The sequence below is a fragment of the Miscanthus floridulus genome, chromosome 19 (genome assembly GCF_019320115.1).
Source record: "Miscanthus floridulus cultivar M001 chromosome 19, ASM1932011v1, whole genome shotgun sequence".
NCBI lineage: Eukaryota > Viridiplantae > Streptophyta > Magnoliopsida > Poales > Poaceae > Miscanthus > Miscanthus floridulus.
In genome coordinates, this window is record NC_089598.1 from 13,703,361 (window position 1) to 13,722,758 (window position 19,398).

At 44.3% G+C, this 19,398-nt stretch overlaps 1 protein-coding gene across 1 annotated transcript; it reads left to right on the top strand.

Moving 5' to 3' along the window:
• Positions 1-17,857: 17,857 nt before the first annotated feature.
• On the top strand, positions 17,858-18,571 carry LOC136525582 (uncharacterized). Its single transcript, XM_066518525.1, has 3 exons — positions 17,858-17,981; positions 18,097-18,158; positions 18,452-18,571. The coding sequence occupies exons 1-3, from the start codon at positions 17,858-17,860 to the stop codon at positions 18,569-18,571; spliced, it is 306 nt and encodes a 101-aa protein (XP_066374622.1).
• The last annotated feature ends 827 nt before the right edge of the window (positions 18,572-19,398 follow it).

Here is a 19,398-nt window from a genome sequence, read left to right on the forward strand (position 1 = left end):
AGTTCAGGTTTGACTTAAATTGACCCATGGAGTGTCATCGTTTGACTGATTCAAAAGTCCAACTTAGAAGCTTTGCATGGCTGTGCACTCTTTACAAAATTTGTAGCTAATTTATCAAGGAACAAAAGTTGTTTTATGGCCAATTCATGAAAATGGCTAGAACATGCTCAAACATGGCCCACAAGTCAGATGTACATGCTGATTTCATACTTAGCAAATTTTTCTAAGTCCCAAGCAGATTTTAGTTTCATGAGCTGATGTTTGGAGCACCGTATCTCACTGACCAAGCCGAACTAGCTCGAGCTCCAATTAGTAAACTTGTAGTACTCATGTAGGTCTCCAACTTTGTTAACTACGGCTTAACCTGGATCGCCACGGATTAGGAGTTAATGATCGTCGAATGGGCGCTGTCAGTCCTCAGAATTGAGCACTGAATCGGGGCTACAGTGATCAAGTTTCAGAAAAACAACGCCGCGTGTCCGCCACCCGTCGCCGGACTCCTGCTCGCGCTGGCCACGCGCCGTGCGCCTCCTGGCGTCGGAGCCGTGTCTGAGGTCACCCCGCGCGCCTGCCGAACGCACTCGCCGTCCCATTTCGTTTTTCCTTCGCCTTCCACCGCGAGCAGCAACTGACCAGCAGCTCCGCCATTGCTCCGTCGTGCTCGCGCCTGCTCGCCGGGTCACCACCGCCAGCTAGCTTCCGTCCAGAGCTCCGCCGTGCCCTCCTCTAACTCGTCGGCCTTCTAGCCGCGACATCCGAGCCCTAGGTGAGGGCCATTGGCCGTTTTTCCGACGCCGTCGCCATGGCCGAACCTCGCCGGAGCTAGCGCTCGTCGTGGCCGGCCGCCTCCGCTCCCTTCCTACCTCTCTTAGTGCGCGCATGGGTACCCTTAGGAGCTGTAGTGTCTACCTCGAAGACATAGTCACTGGATTCGCCGCCGTTGAGCCGGAACACGGCCGCGCGCCGCCGTGCGCCATGGCCGAGCCGCCGAGCTCCATGGCCGGCGCACCTAGAGACCGGTAGGGTTTGGGGTTAGGGTATCAATCGACGCGTGAGGTTGAGGCGGTCACGTTGGTGCCGTCATCGTCGTCGGAGAAGCCGCCGTCGGCGAGCTACGCCACCGGTCGTCGCTTCTCCCCTGCTTCTCTCGCTGACACGCGGGTCCACCCTGTCAGCCGTTGACGCGCGTGGCGGGAGCACGATGGGCCGCGCCTGTGCACTCGTGGGCCGCCGTTCCTTGGGCCAGCCCACCTGTAGCTGTTAGGTTTTCTTATTTGTTTTGTTTATTTATTTTCACAGATTTATGTGCATGATTCTAAAATATGTATTTCCTAGTATATAGATCCAAATGATGTGGTTCTAATTTTGTTAAGTTCCTGGTCATGTCTAGTATTTAATAAAAATATTATATGAGCACATGATTTAGAAAAATTGGATGAATTAAATAGGAGTTTGAAATGTGTTTTTAGAAGCATGCAAACTTGTTTGAATTTTATCTTGAGTTTCTATGGCCCAAAAATTATGAAAATTTATGGGTCCTCTATTTTGATTTAGTAGAGTCTCTGGTTAAAATTTCAGAGCTAGTGCATGTGTAGTTTTTAAGTTATAGAATTTCCTTTTATTAATGGGTGGATCTTGTGTGAATTTTCATAATTTTTTCTATAGATCCAGTGAAGGTGAAATTTGATGGGTGCTATTCTTATGATAGAAGGATGCTAGGAAAAATGGGAAATCTGTTGCTTGACACTTTTCATTAGGATTTCTTAATTATGCCATTTTAAGCCAGTATGCGTTCTCATTTTTGTGTAGACTGTTATACTTACTCAATGGCTTTGAAATTTTTATGGTAGTCTATGTGAAGCATGAGATAGCTACTGTAATTTTTGTAGATTTTTCTGAATAGTTTTACTATATATTGCTTTAATCACCTAATTAACTAGATAAATTAGAAAAGAATATTAAATAATTTATTTAGAAGTTAGCACTATACTTTCTGATGTTTCTTAGGTATGAAAAACAAGTTGGTAAACTTGGTTTGATCAAAGTATGCTTTTGCACAATCATTAAATAATTAAGTTAGTAACCCCGTCATTCTGGACAGATTCTAGGTTTGCTGGAAATTGATTTAGTTAACATAAGAATCATACTTTGATGTTTACAAATGTTTTGTAGAGAATTTCATAAGCTTTCCAGAATGTCCTCATGCAAGTCATTTGGAATTGTAGAACTTTAGTTGTGATTTAATTAAGGGACTACTTGTATGCATATGAAACTTAAATGTTAAATTATGTATACCTTTATTATTTCTAAGTTGTGGTAATGTTCCTAGGTGTTAGGCCTTTAACTGAAGATGAGCATCTTTACCTTAGGTTATGCAAGTTAGGTAAGTTGATATTGTCTTTAAGTTAAGTAGATACATGCTTAAAGTGATTTGAATAGAGCCAACTACTCGGTAAACGAGTGTCCAGTGATACTTTCGTAAACACTCACTGTGATTCATTCATCATGAGCATCATGTCATTCCTTATGCATCCATGATATTTATATTTTGCATCGGCATGCAATAGGTGTACCGGAAGGAGTAACCCTGCTGGAATTCGAGGAACTGAGCGAGCAGCAGCAGCCGACACCGGAGATTCAGGAGGAGCAGCCTTCAGGAGAAGTGCCAGACGAGGTCGCCGTTGAGTGCCCGGATCACCGTCCTTGCAACTTTGTGAAAGGCAAGCCCCGGAGCATATTAAGCCCCCTAATTTCCGAAATGCAGTACAGTATTATTGTTACATATATATATTGTTGCATTAAGTTTAGGTGTTGGATGCAAACACTTGCTGCATTGGTTACCCAATTCCTTGTCCAGATATTGTTACCCTAAATCCCATGTAGCTCAGGCTCGAGTAGTGCTTATCCCTGCTTAAACGCGGTAGAAGTCGGGTGATTTCCTGTCACCTGCGAGATATAGGAGTATACATGTGGCACGGTTGGCTATATTTGCTATCGTGGAAAAGAACCAGTCTTAATTTGAAATGAAGACCGGACGGAGGCTTGCCGGTTTGCAGTGACTCCGTCTGCGTCGCTTAAGGACTGATTCTTGGAGCCTTTCCTGTTCATGTTGAACGCATGCCTCTCTCTTAGTTGGCCGGGTCTGGAGACCGACCGCGAAGCCGAGTAGCTCAACTCAGGCCGGGAGTCGATAAGTATAAAGTACGCCTCGGAGGGGAGCCGTAGGCGTGAGTCCAAGGGCAGGTGATTTAAAAGTCCTGATCGTCCTGGCAGAAGGGTAATCCTTGAGAGCGCTGGTGCTGATCGAACCCGCAAATTTGGTTCCTGAGTTGTACCAAAGGTAACCCACGGCTACCCTTGCTAAGTATGCCAGGGTGAGAGTTAGGAATACCCCCTCAGCTGAGTTGTAATTCGATTCGAATCGCCGTCTCTCCCGGTTAGTGAGAACTTCACGGGCTTATCTCCAATGTAGATACACTTAATAACATAATGGTTCGGCAATGATGATATGATGATGACAGCCTTATTACACCTGCTATGGTTAATACTGTTTGCTCCTAATAAGTGAGTGCTCTAGTACATGTGCTAATCTAGTGGACAGGTAAATAATGATAAGCTTGATGCTAAGTTTAAATTGGTTACCATAATCTTAAGCTCTTTTCTGCAACTGTGTCAAGCTAGCCCACCTGAAAAGCCTTGCATGATCCTTGGTGTCTTTATTTCTGTTTTGTCGGGTAAGTCTAGCTGAGTACCTTCTCGTACTCAGGGTTTATCTCCCACCTGTTGCAGATGACCAGTTCTACTTTGGTTGCTGCAAGTACTGCCTTCTCCCAGCTGGGGATGAAGACTAGACCGTTGGGCGCGGTCTCTACTAGTTCTCGTACCTGATAATGCTTTTGTGGGACATGACTCAGACTTGGCAATGTATTTGAAAACCTTGATGTTTTGTACTAAACTATGTTGCTTCCGCACACTCAAACTTGGTTTGTAATATTCTAATTTAACTCTGATGGATGTAATCCGAATGCTACTTGTGAAATGTTATAACAGATGATGTGTTGTGTTGAATCATTACGATCTTGGTTTATATGTCGAGAGTTGGTTGAAATCCTTCGTGATTTCCGGACTACCGGGATTATGGGAGCTTAAGTACAGGAATTTGATCGCTTCGGTGATTGTTTTTGTACTTACGTTCTTATAATTTGGTCGGTTCTGTTACACTATGAACTAACGATCATAAAGATTATAAGTAATCGTGCATATCATATACTTGTAGAGTACGAGCCGTACGCACCGGCAACACGACCACACCGACGTTGGCTACACTCCTAATGTGTTGCCTACAAATCCGAAAAGACAGAGGCGTCCGATGGATCCTTATACTCCTGGGACTTAGTTTATTATGTTGAATTTATGTCGAACAAATATTGTCGTCCGAAACTTGCAGACTCATGAACCAATGAAAATATTATGTGGCAACTTATCAACTTGCGTACGAACTCTATTTATTTGCTTCATATTCGTTTCAATGCGTCGTGGCAGCAGTTATAGTTGTTTACAACACCGACAGCAGCATCTACACGCACGTCGTCTCAGACTGCAAAAAGTTGGTTTCGATTAGACGGTATGACCAGTCTTGCGTAACTGAGCAAAGCGGCATGGCCTATAGTTCAGGGCTACGAAACTAGAGTCAGCAACGCAGTGCTATGTCAAGTCACGATAAATCGATAAGATAGGATACAATATATGCAGCGGCATTGAAACAAAAGATAAAATCTAATAGGACAAGTACAACGACAAAGAAGCGAGATACAAGTTTAAAAAAAGGTACATTGAATGGAGAACAGACCATCGTTACGGCACATCTGACAAAGGGACGCGCCGGGGCGTGGCCGTGCCGCGCCATGCATGGCGGCGCGACAGCTCCTGCCACGTCAGCGGCCATGGCGCGTAGAAGTGCCAAGTCATCCTCCCGCCGCGCCACCATGCATGGCACGGCACAGGCGTTTCGCCGCGTCATGGCAATAGGCGCAGCCAAAAATATTAGTTTTGAAAGAAAAAAAAATAGTGTTAGATTTAAAATTAGTTTATAAAAAGTGTTAAAAATAAAAAAAAAATCCCTAGGGGGCTTTAGAGTTTGACAACTCACCATTTGGTGCATGGTGATATGGTATGCAAAAGTGTGCAGACCTGTCAAGTTTGTCGAGGTCTTGACAGTCTGCTCGTCGAGTGATGTCAGACTGTTCGATAAATGTTAATAGAGACAAGAAAGTGCAGAAATTGATATGCATGTTTTGAAACAGGACTTTTTAAGTGCACATGATGCTCATGAGGCATGTGTTATTCCAAAGTGCACGATCAGATCATGACAACTTCCATATCCCCAACTTTTTTTGTAGTCACCAATAAACCTCATCTCCTCTTTTCCCATCAATAAAGGAGGAGTTCCACCCAAATACACTACCGCACCAAACCCAACCATCTGCCCGAGAGAGGCCAATGACATGTGGTCTTGACATGTCATGTCAATGGGTATGTATTAAGAGAGACATATTAGGGTTGAGCTGCCGCAACTCTCCCGATAACTACATATTAACGAGAAAAGTATTAGGATATTGTTGAAGATGCCCTTAGGATGGCCAAAATATAAACACTCCATATGCCCTTAGGGATTCTATGATAGTCATAAAAAGCCATGGATAGTGCGCATCTATGACCGTTTCTAGGTTTCTATCAGGCGAGTGGATTCATGACGCTTTATACATGACAGACTAAAATTCTATCACGGATGTCCTTTTATGACCATTTTTGGGTACATTGTGACCAATTATGAATGTCATGTATCAACAACATTCTTGTCGTGATAAGATCTCGTTTTGATACTTGCTTGTACTCGACAACTATTCATCTATATCAATTGCGCGTAGCTTGTTAGAAGGCCTACAATACTGAGACAATCCATCACTATCTGTTCTCTATCTCTATCTCTATCTCTATCTCTATCTCTATCTCCAAGTCATCCGTGCAATGCATGAGTATATTTGCTAGTAATATTAAAAAGAAGAAAACAACCGAAATTAAGCGTCTCAAGACTTATTCTAATTTCAAACACCGTGCCATGATTAAGCTACTCGTGGTTAAAATGGGTAGGGGGAGAGCACGTACATCCTTAGCTGTAATCGCATCGATCTACTGACGACTTGTTGGCAATTGGCATGCTGTCAGTGGTTATTGCGGAGCCACCGGATGGGTGTGCTGCTCGCAGCAGTTGTGGCTGAGAAAGCAAATCAAATTGTACGGTAGATATAATAGAGATTGAACATTTTCACTTCAGAATAAAGCTGGTAACATAGATTCAGACATTTAGTTGACCTATTCTTTTAGCTAGAGCTAAGGCTATCCGCACTCGTCAACCTCTATTTTCATACTCTAAAAGGAATATTCTATCATAGTCATCGAGATTCTCTACTCTATATCCATTTCTTCCGCACCCATGTTATCTCTATTTCATACTCTATACCCACTATTCCATATTTTATTCCTCTCCCTTCCCCTTTCTCTCTCTCACCAACTCTCTCTCTCTCCGCTACCGTGTTTAGCGTGTTGTGCGGCCGGTACGCTAGAAGTAGCGGTGGGTAGGCGCGTGTGCGTGCTGCAGAGCCGTTTGCAGGCGCACGGTGCGAGCGCGCAGTACACCACCGCATGCTGCAGGGCTGTTTAGCGGTGCTCGGTGCGGATAGCCTGAGAGGATGCCAGCGAGATACTAGCAGCAACGCCGTGGTCGGTGGTCCAAATACATAAAACCCACGGGCCACGGCACCACCCAGCGTCATCCCATTGCAGTTTCAGAATTCCTGGCGCCGTACCTCGTTGTGAGTTCGTGACTGTGAGATACTCCTACACGCGACCGTGAGCGGGCAGCAGCGGAATGGAGCGCCGCGCCGAGAAGTCGCTCCTCGTGCTGTCCTGCCTCCTTGTCTTCCCCCTCGTCTTCTCCGTCCCCATGCCAAGTGAGTTTCGATCGGTCGCCACCCGCCACCGGTGCCGTTGTTCATGGTCTTCGGCTCCCCCGCTGATTCCTTCCTCGATCAGTTGCTGATTTTGATGTGCGTTCGTGCCATTGCAGGAAGCCTGGGCCCAGGGAGCCAGCAGCAACACCCGCTGGCTCTAAAGCTCACTTCTTCTCAGGTATAGTTCTACTTCTACTAATCGGATGTTTTGCTCTGATCTCTCCCGCGCACCCTGCCTTCTTGCCTGCTGTGTTCCCTCTTGATCGATTTTACAGAACTGTTAGGGAAAATACAGAGGTTAAATTCATCGATGGTGGAGGATATATATTTGTCATCTAGAGCTGAGGTGGCTTCTGTAATTCTGATGATGACCCTATGTCTGGAAACAGGAGATGACGGTCGGGGCGGCGATGAACCTGGGCAGGCCGGAGGCGAGGATGGACATGGAGGTAAACGACTACCCAACGCCGGCGCCAATGACGACCATGACCCAGGTCACGGAAGAGCTTGAACGGAGTTGGACCCAATAATCGTTCGTCTTTACCAGTGTAGTACAAACTACAGAGTGCTTTGCTAGTGCTCCTGTATTCTAGAAAGATTATTAAAATATACTACCTGCAAGTCCCTAAATTTGGGAGACGTTCCTATCCAGATCCCAAACTTTTACTTTTTGATTTCTAGGTCTCATACACTTCTCGTGGATTCTAGCACTACTAGTCCAAACGTGTTACAACTTGCTCCATATACATACGTGGCATGCGCTGATGTGAATCTGACATATTGTGTCTAGTACCTAAATTTATACGTCGGTGTCATCTAAGTCCTAAATTCCAAATTCACATATATATATATATATATATATATAGGGAGAGGCTATTCAGTAGCCGGCTACAAAATAAGTTATTCTGTAGCCACCTCCATTTACTATAATTTTATATACTAATTTACCATAATGTCAATACATATTTACGATAGTTGGGTTACTATAACACATGGAGATATTTACCATAACGTTATATTAAATCACTTAGTAAGGAGTTACTATAATCTCATAAATTAACATAGTAATTATCATAACTCAAAGTGGCTACAGGATAGTAGTTTTATATATATATATATATATATATATATATATATATATATATATATATATATATATATATATATATATATATATATATATATATATATATATATATATATTCTGTAGCCAGGCAAACCGACCGCATCCCGCTGCCGATCCGATCCAACCGGGCCAGCCTCTAGGCGTTTACTGCCTCCCTGTACGTTCGGGCTACCAAGCCAGCTGATGCATGCATGGATGTGAGCCGTTTACTGACGCCGGAGCTAATTACGGCAAACAAGCCAGCTGATGCATGCGAGGATTTGAGCCGCACATGCGGCAATGGCGTTAATTAGTGACGTCATGACCCGGCATCAACGCACAGGTAATTGCAGTAAATATATAATCACGCCGGTGCTTACGAGAAATTATGTGCATGTCTTCACGGTGCAATGCATGCAAGCGTGTATAGATGGTTTACGAGAATATACATGAAGCAGGTTTTACTAGTGTAAACTTGCATGGTGTTACGAGAATAATAAAAGGAAATTACGAGAATAGAATTTAACAGACCGTGTACGCTTAGACTGTAGTTACTATAATAATAAGACGAATTTACTAAAATAGTACAGGATGTCAGTGGCTTGAGATGGTAACTAGGATAGACTTTACTATAATTTAGCATCACGTTGTTCCGAGAAACTATTTACTATAATGCGTAGAAGAATTATCATCAAATAGTTACGAGGAAATAAAACTTGAGAATGAAGATGGGGCCTGGAGTTAGCACAATTAGGCTGCAAAGCCATTTTCCAAGAATTGGTTATGATAATATACAATGATGATCAAGTTACTATAAATTCGCAATGAAAATTTACTAGAGAATCTAGCAAAATATAACATGCCATCCCCACACATTGTGAAACTACATGTGCCGTCTCAGAAGCTTTGCTTGCATATTCTATCTGGCACTACTCCAACACATGCAACCCGGTGCACTGACTAGTGATCAAACTGAGATCAATCGGTCATGCCTGTTTGATGCTCAGTAAAGTAAGCAGCAGCTGCCGGGAAGCCTAATTGCCTGAAATCATTAAAAAATATGAACGATCTTAAATAATATGATGCTTAAGGTGAACATGTATATGGTTGAATTTACTATATGGCAGTTAAAGATTAAAGATACTTAGGATGCAGATTTACGATAATCCCATGACGATGGTAAAAAATGATCAGCTAAAAAGAGCTTGCCAATAATATATCATGGCAATACTAAATGCTACATATATGCCGTCCATGTAAGTGATTCAACCAATAATATGGGACGAACACAATATTGAAAATGATATTTGCTTCACTTGCACATTCCATTTGGCACTGCAACACAACCAGTCTTTTTCAGCTCCAAAAGAATGATAGTGTCGTGAAGGGTAAGTAATAGAAAAAATCAAGCTGAGAAAGTAATTACTTACCAACAAAAATTTGGAATTAGCCGATGAAAAATATAGTTTAATACTCATGGATAAATTAAGCTGGCCCTGAACACGGTAAGTGAGAATGGGAATTACCATAATGTGGCGTCAATCAATCACTATAAGACATGGCCAATTTACCATGATATGCAGTTACAATATTCAAATGGCTTGAGACCATGCTTTTACTATAATCTGTATATTCATTATAGTAAATTATAACATGAACTTTCATTATAATCTGTATATTAGTAAATTACTATAATTTACAAGAATAACCATGCCTTTTCACACAGTTTCATGCATGATTACTAAAATCAAATTTACAATAGTTAACTAATATGAAAATAGCCATTTACTAAGTTCTAAACTTCTGATATCATTCACATATTTGGTTTTACAAGCTCTTTTGGAGAATAGGTTAGCAAGACTAAATCAATTTCAGACTGCAAGAAAGGTGAAAAATAGTAAAATTCTGCAGCAACAAAGACCAGTACTAATAAGTCAAATAAGCATCTAGATTTTTTTTACAAACAACTGATGGATCAACTAGTATGGGTTCGGCTACAGACTGGTGACGCCATTGTGGTAAGTTCAGCTGTGGTCCTGTCGCCGGAGCTGCTCCTGTTGCCTCCGCGAGCTCGCCGAAGCTGCTGCTGCTGCTGCCACCGGCAGCCAACGATGTGGCCACAGACACAGACAGGGAGCCGACCCCGCCGCCATCTCCCCGCACGGACACGGATCTTCGGCATCCCACCTGGATCCCCGGAGTGCATGGAAGTGCTAGTCTGTGCTTCGGATCAGACAAAATAATTAAGCATACAAGGCAAAGCGCGTTTAGCTGTAGGAATCCAAATGCACCATTCAAATAATAAACACATAGGAACACACGGAGGAGCACATGCACATCCATGACCAAAAGAATGAAGAAGCTAGCAAGGACCGTGCCCACTTCACCTGATCACCGCCACCAGAGCTCCCCGTCGACGCGAGGAGAGGCGTCACTGCTCAATGTGGGGAGGCCGGGGATGGGGACGCCCGGGGCGCCGTCTGAACCGGGCGAGACGCATCACCGCCGAGGGCACCGGCGAGGTAGGTTGCAACAGGATGGGGAAGGGCGCCGCGGCTGCGGTCGGGAGGAGAACGGGCGCTCCGGCCGCCGTCGGGACGGAAGGATGCGCCGCCGTGGGCCGTGTTGGAGAGGGGGCGCCGGGTTGCCGGAGCTGCTGCCACGGGCCGGATGGGGATTGTCACCTCCTCGATGTCTGTAGCTCACCGGTCTTGAAATGGCAAGGGCCGCCGGTCGGTGAGGAGGCGCCAGCGCGGCCGCCTGATGCAGATCCACGCCGTGGGCAGGGTAGCCACCGCCGCTGCCCTCTGATTCGTATGGGATGATAGAGAGAGAAAAAAAGGGAAAATGACGTGATTTGAGGATATAAAACCACATGTTTATGGGATCGGATGATTAAATGACTAGCCAAGCTGAGCCACGGTGGGATGTAGTTGAGCCGAGCGAGCCAAGCGGTGGGGAGGCTGTCTGGTTCTGTCCGTATCCTTGGCTGGGTCGGACGTGGGGTTGGGTCCAGCTACAAAATAGAGTATTCTATAACCGGCCACGGTGTAATAGTTCTAATATATATATATATATATATATATATATATATATATATATATATATATATATATATATATATATATATATATGTCTCCAAACTTGCTAAATGAACTGCCATTTGGGTCCCTGATTTCCAAAATTACAGACCTAGGTTCCTAAACTTGCTAATCGGGTCACATGATGAGATTCAAATTACCATTATTTACGATAAACCACTAGCGTAGCTACTGATTGTGCATCTAAGATGTAGGGCTATGTGACATCCCTCTCTCTCATCTTCTTTACTATATATTCCCCCTCGTGCCACCGCGGCGCCGCCACTCTCTGTTGTGCCGCCATAGCTCGAGCACCAGCACCAACAATAGCCCACAACCTTTAAAGTGCCTCCGAATAGAAGGAGGAGCACTGCCACCATGACCAAGTCCTGGAAGTTAGCCTCCGCATGCTCCCTCCTATTCTCCACACGCTTGCCAAGCTTGGCCACAACAAGGCTGATGGTGACCACAGCGGACCCACAAAGTATGTCAGGTGGTCACGTCGTACCCTGTGGGGCAGCCTTGTACTTAACACTGTATTATCATATTTTGGATAAAAGAATTTGCAACCCAAGTTAACATTGTCTTTTGTTAGCCTAGTGTTAAGCATCTTGCATTTTGAGCAAGAAAGAGGTCGCTGGTTCAATCCCCTGCAGTCTCATTTTAGTTTTTATTTTCCTTTTTTATGGCCAGTGTCGATATTTCACCACCGATAGTCTGCCACGGGGGTACTCGGGGCAGTATGTTCGGGCTTCGGCGTATGCTGAACTCGATGGTTAACGCAAGAGACAATCGATTTATCCTGGTTCAGGCCCTCGATCGTAGATCGAGTAATAACCTTACGTCCAGTCAGCGTTAGCCTTTGCGTTGGATTGATTGTAATGTGTTGTGTTGTGTTGTACAATTGTTGTTTTCTCTCAGGAGCCCCGCCCTCCTTTATATAGTCAGGAAGCCAGAGTCCTAGTCGGTTTACAATGAGATTTCCTAGTAGGATTACTTAATAGTTCTACTACTAAGATTATATGGGAAGAATCCTAGTTGGATTAGATCTTCTCTCTCCCTTGCGGGGTATCCTGTGGGTCCCGCATCGACAAGCCCCTGAGCACTTCATGGTTGAGCTCTGAAAGTCTCGCTTTGCTCCTTCAAGTCTCGTTGAGTAGGAACAAAATGTCATCCGAGTGCTTTCTGGAGTGAAACCTTGTAGCGCTTCTTGGGATCTTCGAGTGGTGAGTGCTTTCTGAAGAAAAAGTACATCCATCTGGTTGTAGCCCCCGAGCCTCTTGCTATTTGGAACAAGGAGCTGGAGGATCTTGTCTTGAAATTGCTCTGATTGTTCGTCGGCAACCCGTCACGGGGTACCCGGGACGGTGATTTGTTCGGAGGGGTATCGGCGTTTGTAGGAACTCGATGGTAAACGCAGGGAGACAACGATTTATACTGGTTCGGCACGCCGAAAAATCACGGCGCCCTACGTCCAGTGTGGGGTGGATAGTATATTGCACCCTACGCTATTTGTTGTGGTTGTGAGTTATGTCGGTTATGTCTGTCGCTACTGATCTAGGGACCCCTGCCCTCCTTTATATAGTCTAGGAGAGGCGGGAGTCCTAGTCGGTTACAAAGTAGAGATCCTAGTAGGATTATGTGTAACTAGTTCTAGTAGGATTACATGTAGGGAATCCTAGTTGGACTAGGTCTTCTTCTCTCTTCTCCGTGGGAAACCCCATGGGTCCCGTATCGACAAGCCCCCGAGCATCTCATGGATGAGCTTCGGAAGCCTTCTTGTTCTTCTTGGTCTTCGTTGAGTTATTGTAAATCCGTTCGAGGTTCTTCTTGAAGTGAAATCTTGAGATGGTCTTCTTTGTCTTTTCTTCGGCTGATGTGCACTTTTGGATAAAAGTGCACTCAGTGAGTGTAGCCTCTGAGCCTCTTGCTTGTTGGGACAAGAAGCCAGAGGGTCCCTTTAGTCTTCTTGGTTGCTTCAAATTCTTTTTCGGTGGGTGCAATTTTTTGTAAAAATTGCACTCACTGAGTGTAGCCCCCGAGCCTTTTGCTTTTGCTTGCAAAAGTTGGAGGGTCCAGATTCTTGTCTTCAAAAAATTTTTGGGGTTATGTATCCCGCAGCCCCCGAGCCTTTTCCGAGTACTTTTCTTTAGAATAGAAATCAGATGAAGGGTCTTGATGTGTTGTCTTTGTTGTAGTCTTGAGTACTTGTATTCTTGGTCTTTCATTCTTGAATTCGAGCCCCCGGGCGTAGTTGAAGCGAATGCCGAGCCCCCGAGCTTAGTGTTTGACTAAGCCGTGATGCTCTTCCGAGTTGTTTTTATTCATCCAGTTCGTTTCTAGACTTCTCAAGTTCTTGATGTACCTCTTCCAGGTTGTTTGCACTTCGTCCAGTTTCTTTTTGAATTTGTCTTGGTACTTCCAGCATCTCTTCGGGGTTGTTTTCTGATCGATCCGGGTTCTTTCTGAACTTGTATGTACCTTGTCCGGGTTGTTTTCTGATCAATCCGGGTTCTTTCTGAATTCATCTGTACCTTGTCCGGGTTGTTTTCTGATCAATCCGGGTTCTTTCTGAATTTGTCTTGGTACTTGCAGCATCTCTTCAGGGTTGTTTTCTGATCGATCCGGGTTCTTTCTGAACTTGTATGTACCTTGTCCGGGTTGTTTTCTGATCAATCCGGGTTCTTTCTGAATTTGTCTTGATACTTACAGCACCTCTTCGGGTTTTTTTTATCAATCCGGATTCTTTCTGAGCTTGTCTTGGTTCATGCCGTACCTTGTCGGGGTTCTTTTTTTTATCAAACCAGGTTGTTTCTGTACTAGCTCTCAGGAGCGTGTTTTTCCTGATATCATGGTACGGATGTAGCTCCCCTGCATGTTAAACATAAAAATATGTTGTAAATGACATTCCGGATATGAAGTCGGGAGCATGTCCCATATTTGGATAATCAATCAGGGGCGGGCCCCGGCATTATAAAATGTATATAAACTTTTTTCGCGTCTTGCTCTTGCTAGGCCATGTAAATTCCTCAGGTAGTGTCCTGTTACGTTTAAGCACTTGAATCTCGCGTGTGGTTCAGAGGTTCATTGACGTGACCATCCGTTCGAGTAGACAAGCTTCACGGATTAAGGTCTGTTCTACCTGAGGACTTTAGCGACCGTTAAGAGAAGACTTAGAGCACTATGTTTGCTCGCATGATGATTTTTTGTGTCTTCCCTTGCTAGGTCGGTTAATTTCCTAGGTAGTAGCCTATTACGTTTAAGCACTTGAATCTCGCGTATGGTTCAGAGGTCTATTGACGTGACCACCCGTATGGTTCAGAGGTTCTTTGACGTGACCATCCGTATGGTTCAGAGGTTCATTGACGTGACCATCCATTCGAGAAAACAAGCTTCACGAATTAAGGCTTACTATCCGAGAAAATTAACAGCCGTTAAGGGAAGATGATATGGCCACAGAGGCATACGAATAATATCCGGAATATATAAAAAATGAGACGTGACTTAGCTTGGTTCGTGGCCGCGTTGTTGACGAAGCCGTGGCGGTCGTTGATGAAGCCGACTAGTCGGAGTCGATTCCGACTAGTTGTCGATCACGTGGAATCCGCCCTCGACTAGTTTTCTCGACAAGAGGAGTAGTCGAAATAGTCGTCCGCCGGTCGCCGAGTGCTCTCGCGAATTTGAAGTAGTCATCGGGGACGTTGGGGTAGTAATGCTCGCGTACGTCTTCTGTGTATGTTGAGCGAAGGTCTTGGAATCTCTTTGGTAGCTTCTTTGTTATACGTAGCAGAATTCTTTGAATTTAACAAGTCTGTTGCTGATCGGACTCGGATAGATTGCGGTGAGTTGATTGACTTGCTCCAGGAAAAAGTAGATGCAAAGGACCGCCTCTGTAGACTGGGCTTGTCGTCTTGCATGTAACGGCAGAGATTAAGCGCTATGGATTTCCTAGATTTCTTTGACTTGTAGGCTGCTAGCTTGCTATAGTTTGTAGCTGCAGCGCTCGTTGATAGGCTCGCTGGAGTCGGAATCCCGTGCGAGTGCCGTGCCTAATGCGGTCGTTGGGATTGGGGACCCCACATCCCGTGTCGGACAGAGTAAGATCGATCCAGATGAGACATTGGCTAGCTTCGTGATGAAACGCATCTGGTTCGATGTAGTCGACGAGTTGACGTGGACGAGTTGCCCATGTAGGACGGGGATCACCATGGAGAAGTCGAGCTTCTGCGGGACGGTGCTGAAGATGCATCTCAGATAGGGCCGATGAGGGCCGCAGCGAGTTGTCGACGAGGGCTGCGAATATTGATCTTGAGGTCCTGTCGCCGAGAACGTGTTGTTGATCTTGAGGGTCGACGAGAGCTGCAGCGACTTGTCGATGAGGGCCAACAAGAGCCACAACAAATCTTTGATCTTGAGGTCCACCGAGCTCTCAAACGCAAAGCGCCGAGAACCCCTACCTGGCGCGCCAGCTGTCGATGTTTCACCACCGATAGCCTGCCACGGGGGTACCCGGGGCAGTATGTTCGGGCTTCGGCGTATGCTGAACTCGATGGTTAACGCAAGAGACAGTCGATTTATCCTGGTTCAGGCCCTCGATCGTAGATCGAGTAATAACCTTACGTCCAGTCGGCGTTAGCCTTTGCGTTGGATTGATTGTAATGTGTTGTGTTGTGTTGTACAATTGTTGTTTTCTCTCAGGAGCCCTGTCCTCCTTTATATAGTCAGGAAGCCAGAGTCCTAGTCGGTTTACAATGAGATTTCCTAGTAGGATTACTTAATAGTTCTACTACTAAGATTACATGGGAAGAATCCTAGTTGGATTAGATCTTCTCTCTCCCTTGCGGGGTATCCTGTGGGTCCCGTATCGACAGCCAGCCTCATTTTTGTTTTTTGTTTTCCAGCCTCATTTTTGTTTTTTTTTCCACTTTTTGTGTCGCTTTTAAAAATTGACTATAGATAATATAGTTCTTGTTTAGTCTTCCTATTTTTATCCCATCTTTTGTGTCCTGTGCAACCTTAGTTGCGAGTAGTTCTTAATTTCCCCTCTCTATATTAATAACTATATATGATATATTTCTTCCTTTATTTTCTATTTTTGACCGATGTTATTGCGGCCCGTGAGACATGTCATGAAATGGAATGACAAATGAAAGTGATATCACTTCGGCATCATTTCATTATACTTATCAATAGCTATGTACAATGTCGTTTTAAATTTAATTTTGTCTCCTTTAAAGTTAACTATATATAATATACTTCATCCTTTAGTTTTCTATTTTCATTCCCTCTTGATTTGTCCCATGAGACCTCAAATGTTTCTTTGTTTTTATTTTTTCATTTTTTATCCCCTCTAGATATTATAACTATAAATAATATGTTCTGTCCTTTATTTTGCAATTTTTTCATCACATCTTGTTGTGCCATGTGAGATACGCCATGAAATGGGATGGAAATCTGTAGCTATGTATAGTGTCATGTCCCCTTTACAAAATCTGCACTCCAACATTAGTTGTCTAGTCACATTCATTAAGCAGGATATTTTTCTTCTAAGTGGATGAAGATGATATAATCTAGATATTCATGACATCAGAAAGCGGTCAGTAAACAAGTCAGACATGTAATATTATAATTCTCTTTTATGGCTACATTTTTGTTTCATTAATTGAACTATTTATATCATAATATGTCATAGTTTCTAGCTTAATCTTTGAATTTAAAGCTTATCATGTTATTTAATGCACGTGGTTTTTACCGAATTGGAATATGGTTTACAAATTAGAAATGATTTCATCAAATTGCATAAGAAATATTTTGTGTGGCATACCCTGTGGTAAAATCTTAGGTCCGCACACCAGCCATGGGCGAGCAGGGCTCCTTGTCCTTGACTTTGGCGGCAGCCGGATCCACACTTCGATAAGGCTTTGTTGTATAGTGTTGTCCGAACACCACCGGGCCAAAGGCATAGAGCACTATCTGACCGACATAGGAGGGAATCCATCTGAGCTAGTGCTAGAGCTTGAAACAAGTTTAGGGATTCAGAAATAAAAAAAATGGAAATTTGGGAGCTAGATGGCACTCCCTCCTAAATTAACGGACCGCTAATGTATTTTTTTCTCTCTAAAAAATAAGGTAGACACAAAATTACCTAGTTATATATCTCTACCTAATATTAATCTCTATATCTATCTCTTCTCTCTATCTCTATCTTTATCTTTATACTCCCTCTATTCCAAATTATTATAAGTCGCTTTGAATATTTTGGTACATTCATTTTGCTATGCATCTAGTAAATTTAATATATGTCTAGATACCTAACAAATGGATGTAAAAAAAAGTCAAAACGAGGGAGTATATCTCTACTCTCTATCCCTATCTCTCCTTTCTATCTCTATCTCTTTTCTTTCTAATAATATAAAAAAGAGGAAGGTAACATAGATAATAGATTCAGACATTTTAGTTGACCTATCTTTTAGCCAGAGCGACAGTATGCCAGTGAGCTAGCAACGCCGTGGTCGGTGGTTCAACTATAAAACCCGCGGCAACACCGGCACCACTCCAGCGTCACCCCATTCCCATTGTAGTTTTAGGATTCCTGGCACCTTCGTTCTGAGTTCGCGACTGTGACATACTCCTGCAGCCCTACTCACGAGCGAGCAGGAAGAATGGCGCGCCGCGGCGAGAACCCGCTCCTCGTGGTCCTTGTGCTCCTTGTGCTGTCCTGCCTCCTCGTCTACCCACCCTCCCCCCCTCCCCCCCACCACCCGTACTCCTCCGTTTCCATGTCAAGTGAGTCTCAGTCGCTACCAGCAGCTCGTTGCCTCGGTCATGCATGGCCTTCGCTGATTCCTTTCTCGAGCTGTTGCTGATTATTTTGTCTGTGCATGCGTTCGTGCGATTGCAGGAAGCCTGCGCCTGGGGAGCCAGCAGCAGGACCCGACGGCTCTGAAGCTCACTTCTTCTCAGGTACTACTACTAATTTTTTGAGGAAACAGGAGGGATCAGGGGCTGATCCCTACTGGAATATATTAAAAGCAACAACTAGAGTACTACTACTAATTCAGTAATTCGAGAGCTATTCTGCTCTGGTCTCCCTTGTAGTTAGGCTCGTACCCTGCCTTCCTACCTGTTACAAAACTGTTAGCGAAAAATACAGAGGTTAACTAATTCATCGATGGTGGATATATTTGTCATCTAGAGCTGACCGCTGAAGTAGTGGCTGTAATTCTGATGATGACTTTTGTTGTGTTCCAAAACAGGAGATGGAGATTGTGACTGCGATAAATATGGGCAAGCCGGTGGCGAGGATGGACCTTGAGGTAAACGACTACCCACCGCCCGACCATAGTCACCACCATGCTGGCCCGGGCGGCCACTGAAGAGCTTGAACGGAGCTGGACCCAATAATTGTACATCTTTACCAGTAGTAAAAATTCCAAAGTGCTTTGTTAGTGCTCCTGTATTCTAGAACGGCGATTCCAGCGTCCGGATGTCCGGCGCACGAGTGCGTCCGGACGCCGGTTCCCTTCCAGACCCCACCCCCCCTCCCCGTGTGGAATAGAACCGAACCGCTCGTCCCCCTCCCCCGCGTATAAAACGGAACCCGCACCTATCCTCCGCTCCCCACCGTGTCCCTGTCCCGCCGTTCCCCAACGCACCGCGTTCCCCGACCGCACCCTTGTCTCAAAGAGCATGAAACACTTCAAGTACAACATTACAAACATATGAAAAACTATGTAGTGCAACATTGGGATATGAATACTGCAACATCACAAAAATATGTAGTGCAACATTGAAAACAGGTACTGCAACATCGAAAAATATGTACTGCAACAATGAAAAATATGCGTTGCAACATTGAAAAAATATGTACTGCAACATCAAAAATATGTACTGCAACATCGAAAAAATATGTACTGCAACATCAAAAATTATATGCTGCAACATCGAAAATAATGTACTGCAACATCTCAAGCAGTAGTACTACAGCATCGCAAAAACATCTATTACAATGACCCAAAACATCACATTGCAACATTCGAAAATCATCTATTGCAACATCCCAAAAACCCATTGCAACACGAAAGAAACAACAAAAAAACGTACGAAAACAACCCCTTGCCCATCACCTTCGAGCTCGCCAGAGGGAGAAGGGAATAGGGCCCCAGAGCTTGCTGGAACTCCAGCCACCGCCGCGTCCCTCAGA